Source organism: Gavialis gangeticus, unplaced genomic scaffold, assembly GCF_001723915.1.
Source record: "Gavialis gangeticus isolate Ggan-Ray unplaced genomic scaffold, GavGan_comp1, whole genome shotgun sequence".
Lineage (NCBI taxonomy): Eukaryota > Metazoa > Chordata > Crocodylia > Gavialidae > Gavialis > Gavialis gangeticus.
In genome coordinates this window covers 10,005,654-10,013,172 of record NW_017729015.1, presented here as the reverse complement: position 1 = coordinate 10,013,172, position 7,519 = coordinate 10,005,654, and the positions used below count along the sequence as shown (strand labels likewise).

The following is a 7,519-nucleotide window of genomic DNA, read 5'->3' as shown; positions in this document are numbered from 1 at the left end:
GCCACCCCCCCCCCCAAATGGGGGGTGTGGGGGGGGGGTCCCATCTTGGCCCAGCAGGGGGAGGGGGGGGGGGGGTCTTGCTGCAAAAAAAACATGAAAACGGCAACGGTGATCGTCGCACAAAATCTCCTGCCTGCTGCCTCGATTTTATTACTGATATTTAAAGCAGTGCATTCTGTGTATGCAAACCCTTGGACCATGCCCCTGTCTCCTGAGTCTGAGGATTGTGCTCTAAGCCTTGTTTGTAATTTTTCCATTTTTTCCCGTTGCAGTGTTTTATTTAGCATTTTAATAACAGTTCAGTGACAGCATGAAAGGTTCCATAGTTGACAATCGGTAAATGATTGATCAGTGGGGTGGGTAGTACTGTAGAAATTTAGCTCCCTGAACACTACCTCAGAGCATTATAAATCTTAGTGTACGTGAGCTTTATTAAGGAGCAGACTTAATCACATTCATGCAAGGCCAGATGGTCTAGTACTTGTGGAGCATTTGGCCTTTCATGAACGTGCAGTGTAGAAGCCCTGTTCACGTAGCTGCTATTAACTTTTTCCATTGTTTATCTGAAATTCCCAGTTAACCTCTGCTGCTTACTGAAGGTGCAGACAGGTGACGCATGCTACGTAGTAAATTAGCTTTACTGTGTAATGAAAGTGGGAGTGGACACATGAAGCACAGTTCTGTTATATAATAAATCACATTTTCTGGGTAAAATTGCACCTTGAAAAAACAGGAAGTGAAGGCATTGTAGTGAAGGAATGCTACTATATAGAATGTATGGTGTCTGCTGCCATGATCGACTTTATCCATTCCCAGTATCTGTTTGCTCAACACAGACTGGCTTCTCTGCGACCTAGGATGCTGGCAGGTGTAGGTGTAATAGTGCCTACTGCAGACAGGTAGCTTCGAAGAGCTGATCATGTGTCCCCTCTTTAATACAGAGTAAATTTATTAGAGTGAAATCTGGGGCAAATTACTCAGTAACAATCACTTTGGGTATATCTGCATCCCAAGTGCTGAATATTACAAAGTTACAAGGATGTTATACCTAGCAATTAAGAAATTAAAGTAGCTGATTTCTTTCTTGAGAACTTCAGGGCTTTATTTGAATTTAGACTCTTGGGCCTGTAACAATGCATGTTTGCCCTTTTTAATTTTTGCTTTCATCTCTCTAGCCAAGAAGACTGGAAAAGTGATTATTATAGGATCTGGAGTGTCTGGCTTGGCAGCTGCTCGGCAATTGCAGAGTTTTGGGATGGATGTCACCGTTCTGGAAGCCAGGGTATGGACTTGCTGTTCAAAGAGAATTCAGTTAAATTTAGCCAGTAACCAGAACTAATTACACACTTATATGGGGAGCACCCTGAAGGAACTGGTAAAACCATATGAATGGCCAATGGTGATCTAGATGGGCTGGCATGTGGTTAGATTCCCTTTAACTCAGAAGCAGGAATATATATTTTTTTCTCCACTTAGGGCATCAACCCCTGCCTCTTAAGGTTATGCTGCTGCCATTCTTCTGGCCTTTTGTAGCAGGGCTATAGCCTATGCTGTCTTCTGTTTGACCAGGCACAAGAATATGATTAGGAAAGTCCTTTACAGCTTCCCCCTTTCTCCATGGTCACGAGAGGCAAGTCTTTGGCAGTTGGATGCATTTTTTCATTAAAAGAGTTTTGTCTCAGAGCCCAGTGACTCTGGACATCTTGTTTATTCCTTTACGTTTTCCAGCAATCTGTATAGAATAAAACAGCTACATGCTGTGGTTATATAGAACTATTAGGGCAATACTAAAAGTCCCATACTTTGTAAAGAGAGAGTTTTATCCTATGGTGAAGAAAACTTAGTCTTCCATGTAACTTTAGCTAGATAAGCTTGGGTTAGGATAGCTTTCCCTCGGAAAGAAAACCCTGGATCCAGCAGTTTGGTCATATCCTTTGTGAAATTCAGCTTAAGTGAGCCAGTTGCATTCTTGCTTCACTAAAAGGTAGTTCTGTGGCACCAGACCCAGGTATGTGGAATGAACATGTTCTATTTGGCTTCATTTTGTCTAAGCTGCAAATACTTCCTTTTCCCTCTCCCACTGAGGTTGGGCCACAAAAAACAATGGATTTTGTGAAAGTCATCCCTGGTTACCAGTGGTGAACCTGTGTTCATATCCTTCCTTTCTTCAGGGACCTTTTTTGGTGTCAGGCTTGGCCTTTCACCTGAGCCCATTATGTGCCATCTTAACAGTGTGGAGTGTGACAATTATTTTCATGTGGCAAAACTGTCTAATATGCATGTACGCTCAAGCTGCACTTAAGCCAGCTGGTTTGATGCGTTTCCTGTTAGTTTGAACTTCAATCTGATGGTGCTTCATAGGAACACATCTCACTCACTGAACCAAAGACTCCACCTAACACCATCCTCTCATCCTTTTAAATTCAGATTTTTTGCCCCCACCACTTTGCTTGGAAGTCCATTCTAAAATGCATTTGTCTGATACAGTAAAATCCCTGTTATCCAGCATTCTGCTAGCTGGAATACTCTATTAACCAGCACCACGCCGCCGCTATTCATCCCCCTGTGCCACTGCCATGTGCAATCAATGCACACCACTACTGCGTGCAACCACCCTGCCCTGCTACTGCTGCCACTGTTTGCAGTCACCTTTCCCCTGCTCCAGAAATTTTAGGTATCCTGTATTTTTACATAACCAACACCCAACATTCCCCAGTCTTGCCAGATAACGGAGATTTTACTGTCATTAGAAATCTTTTTTTTCCCCCTACTTTTCTGTCTAAACATGTTCAGTTTGTAGCCATTTCTTTGTTATGTGTTCATTTCTTCTCTTCTTGCTGGTTCTTGCTACTTCATTGATGAATAGCCCTTAAGGTCATTTGAAAACATCTAAAATCCTGTCAATGCAATTGATGGAATTTTACCCAGTGATTCATTCACATATTCCAATTTGTGAACCAGGGTACATCTCTTTAAAAAAGAGAGAGAGATGGATATGATTCATAAAACCATAAATTCCTGCTAATAAAAAACAAACCCTGATAAATGTTATGAGTTGATTTCACTCACTGCACATTTTAAATCTTTTTTCCAGTTTAAACTTTGATTTTTGGCTTTCAGCTGTTGCCTCTTGTTATGCCTTTGCTAGGTTAATGCCCTTAAGTAGGTATTTAACATGATCAAATAATCTCTTAAACATTTATGCTAAGCTTAATGCACGGAGCTCTTTAGACCATGAATCACTTACTTGTAGTTTATCTGAAGTTTGTCCAATTTGAACAGCAGAAGTACTGTTATCTTACTTAATATTCCATGTTTTTATGTATTCAAGGATAAAGTTCCTTGTCACTTTCCCGCTAGGATGTCCTCTTCACTTGACTTACAATAACTCATGAGTCTCTCTTGAGTCACATTCTCCAAACTGTTCTCCAGTTCTGGGTGACCTCCATTTTCCCCCCCACCCCCAGCATGAATGGTTTTGCAGTTGGATTTTGTCCAGTTTTACTTTATCAGTGGTCTGTCTTTATTATCCACTATCCTTTGCTATCTGCAGGTTATCACTAGTAACTACATATTTTCTTCCAAATCACTGATTAAATATTACAGACGTTTATTTACAGGAATGTGCTGGATTTGGTATGGGGATGGTTTGCAACTCAAATTTGTGATGAATTAAGCAGCTGCTCTGCTGCTTCCTGTGGCGTTTATTTCAAAGGGTGCTACTTCTCTGATCAGTGGGAGCAGAGCCAGATCCCTGTGCATCTGAGTGGCAAGGTGGTGTCCTTTGCCCAGAAAGCCTCATCAGACAGCTGGGAGACCTCTGGTCCAGCACATATTTTTGTTGTGGTGATCTACGCCTCAGCTAGTTCACATATCATCAGTGGGCTTAGGGTTCCAACTCTCTCAAGTATCAGGTCTACTATAGTCATCTTTTATATTGATAATTTTCTCATCTACGAGATGACCTATTAATAGATATAAAATCTGTTTATTTTTAGTGGTTAAAGCACTTTTGGGGGGGGGGGTAAAAATGCTTTAACCATTGAAAATAAGACCAATTTTGTATCTATTAATAGGTCCTCTCATAAATGAGACGATTATCTGTGCAGAAAACTGCTATGGTATGCATGTGTAGACACACATGTATTCTCAAACAATATTTTATTTTGTGTGTAATATCTTTTGGTTATTAAAGCTTCATTCTGAAACATAACCTTTAAAATAGCAGTTTAGTCCTTGAAATTTGAAATGGGAGTCTAGCCCAATCCACATCATTGGAGGATTGTTCTTTTCTGTATTGTGCTCTAGTCTAGATGCATGTTTGCCCTATGCTCATAACATTTTTTTTTTAATGAGATTGAGGTGCTTGTTTTCATAAACTCATATGACTGGATTAAGAACTTGTGAGTTCATATAATGAAAACTCGCTCAGAAACTTACAGTAGAGCTTTACTGTAGGTGTGGTAGCCCTCTTTGTAGGTAGGGCTTTTCAGAATAATGATTTTCAGAGCAGTTTTGTTGTTACAGTATCTTATCACTTATCTGAACTGAATAAAAATAGCTGATTATATATTTTAACAGGATCGTGTAGGAGGAAGAGTTGCTACATTTCGCAAAGGCAATTATGTTGCTGATCTAGGAGCCATGGTGGTAACAGGTCTGGGTGAGTCTTTTCTTTATTTTTTAAAATTAGAAAAAATGAACAAACAAACATGTGATGATGAAGGATAGTGATGATGCCCTGATGAAGGATAAGTAGTCTTCATTGTAATTGGAGTCAGTTCACTGGAAATGTAGGTGTGATCTAGATAGAAGACTTTTCTTTTTCTGATCTCATTCTGTTCAGACTCTTAAATCATGTTGACCAGTGGTTTCTTGGCCCATAGCTTTTCAGCAATGTGGTATTCACAGCACCAGGAAACAAAAAGTGTGAATCTGAGGTTGATAAAGAGCAAGTGATGCTGCTTTGTAGTACATTATAATTGGTCAGTATTTTGATCCAGAGCCAGAAAATAGTAAGTCCCAAAATCGTTGTGGTGGTTTGAATTGTTCGTTTGTACTGGTTCTGGGATTTGTTTCTCTTCTCGGCACACTAACTAAATGTACCAAGTTTTCTGCCATATAACCAACTGTATTATAAGCTGTAACTTCCCTCTGTCCTTCAGGGGGTTTTTGCACTGCTCTTTAACCTCTGCATTCCTGAGACCATCAACTTGCAAGTCTGCCCTGCTTGTTGCTGCCATCTCAGAGATGATTTGTTTCCTTATCAGATTTTCCTACCTGTAGTTCTTCCCTTGAATGCTAGGAAGAGGTGGTTTCTATGGTAAGAGGTGCCATTAGAAGACCTTCACAACATTTAAATGTTTTTACTTCTTTATTGAAAGACATTCTGCTTTAATATAAAGGTGCATTGAATTTGTTATTGGCTTTGGAATTGGTTTTGTGGACAGCTTTTTACTTTTTGCATTCATGCTGGATCTAACACCAGACCTTTTCCAGGAGGGAATCCAATGGCTGTGGTCAGCAAACAAGTGAACATGGAACTGGCAAAGATCAAACAAAAATGTCCACTTTATGAAGCTAATGGACAAGCTGTAAGTCTAGACATTTTTCCCCTTGGAATTTTTTTAAAGGGATTGTCACTTTTTGCCTGAGGAGTCCAGATGACCTTGTTACCACAAAAGGCAGGGATGGTAAGATAGGGGAAATGGAATAGTTGAACTCTTATGTGGGTGGAAAGGAGGAAGGAGAGTAGTCCCACTGGAGACTATTTTCAGGAAGCTTCAGTGGGTTGATTGAATCTCACAAATGAGGATGAACAGTAGCTCATCCGGAAGAGCTGGCAGTATCTGTTCTGAAAAGCGTGACACAGTTGATCATACCTCTCCTCATCTTACCCATGTATGTAGTCCACAAAAGCTTTTAAACAAAGTATCACCCTAGATCAAGATAGTAATGTCTTTGTGAACCTTAGCATGTGGATCTGCTCCCTGCCTTATTTATTGCTAGGTAGCACTCTGATTTGAAGAGAAGGCACTTGAGGCAGCTGGTTTTATTTTGATTAAGCCTATGTAGTAGTGATACTGACTCAACAATAGAAGATAAAATCGAAGTATCATTGCTCTGACTTTTTTTAGGATTTCAGTTCTAACAAACCCAGTTGCATACCTGCTAGGTTCCACCTTATGCTTTCATAATTTGGAGCTTTAGTGCACTCTGCATTTTTTTTTTTTTTAACTGTGCAAAGACAAATCCATTACCTTTTTTGACTTTTAGGTTCCTAAAGAGAAAGATGAAATGGTGGAACAGGAGTTCAATCGGTTACTTGAAGCCACCTCCTATCTCAGTCATCAGTTGGACTTCAATGTTCTTAATAACAAGCCTGTCTCCTTAGGTCAGGCTTTGGAGGTTGTCATACAGTAGGTGTCCTTACTCTTCACTGGTAGAGATTCTAACTCAGATGGGATGGTTATTTTCTTCTGGTAATACTGGGATTTTCCAGTGAGAGTCATTGATTTCTATTGTTGTTTTCCAGATTGCAAGAGAAGCATGTGAAGGATGAACAGATTGAACACTGGAAGAAAATAGTAAAAACTCAGGAGGAGTTAAAAGATCTTCTTAACAAGGTCAGGTCTTATCCCTTCCTGGTATACATGGATCAAATATTTTTCGTGTCCTTTTCTTAACTTTTGGTAGTGCCTTCCTAAGAACTTTCAGGAAAAACTAGTATCAGGAATTGCCCTTAATAATTGTATTTAAATTGTGTAAGGGGAAAAAAAACTGGACTTTGAAACATAAAATTACTAGAAGAACTATTCTGTTCTATTTTAAAGTGATATTGTCTCACATTGACGCTCAGTATTGTGGCAGGCAAGCCCTAGGGAAACTACTGTTCTTTTGTTGAGCAGGGGCTTTCCAAACATATGAGAGAGACTTTTATTTCCCACTTCTCTTCCACCCCTGCAGCCCTGCTCCCCATTACTGAGGTTCTTTCAGACAAGTAAACAATGTTTAGAAGAAGTGGCTCTTGATACAGCTATATTGGAAAGCAAGCTGGCATGAGTGATTCTTCAAGAGCAGGGGCAGGCAATTATTTTGGGTGGAGGGCTGCTTAACAGGGTTTGGTGCGCTTTCAAGGGCTGCATGGGTAGCCCTGCCCCTCAACAGTTGCCCCACGCCCTGGTTGCCACCTTGGGACCAGAAGTCCCACCCCTAACCTTTGCCACCAGCAGTCCCTCCCCTTGTCCTCTGGAAATACTCCTTTTGGGAGGGGGGCTTGCCATTTTAGAACCAGAGAAAAACCGAATCATACACTAAAAGTCAAACTTCTACTACAACATAGTTTAATTTTATTACAAAAAGTATTATTGCTATGACTTGTGTTTGCATACTGTATGTAGAGGGGATTGCATAACTACTCAAAAATAAATTCTTAGTCTTGTATATTGTGTGTGAGGATGGTTGGGGCTGGGGGGGTTGTGAAGGGCTGTCGCTCTGTGGGGGGGCATAGGGTATGTAG

The 7,519-nt window shown here is 40.4% G+C and overlaps 1 protein-coding gene across 2 annotated transcripts in view; it reads left to right on the top strand.

The window, feature by feature from the left end:
• Positions 1 to 7,519, top strand: part of KDM1A (lysine demethylase 1A) — a 52,603-nt gene that overhangs the window by 30,979 nt on the left and 14,105 nt on the right. For both annotated transcript variants that reach the window (XM_019512195.1, XM_019512194.1), the window contains 5 exons: positions 1,176 to 1,282; positions 4,582 to 4,663; positions 5,500 to 5,594; positions 6,277 to 6,419; positions 6,536 to 6,626. In XM_019512195.1, coding sequence (XP_019367740.1) covers positions 1,176 to 1,282; positions 4,582 to 4,663; positions 5,500 to 5,594; positions 6,277 to 6,419; positions 6,536 to 6,626 — 518 coding nt within the window. The remainder of the gene's footprint in view (positions 1 to 1,175; positions 1,283 to 4,581; positions 4,664 to 5,499; positions 5,595 to 6,276; positions 6,420 to 6,535; positions 6,627 to 7,519) is intronic.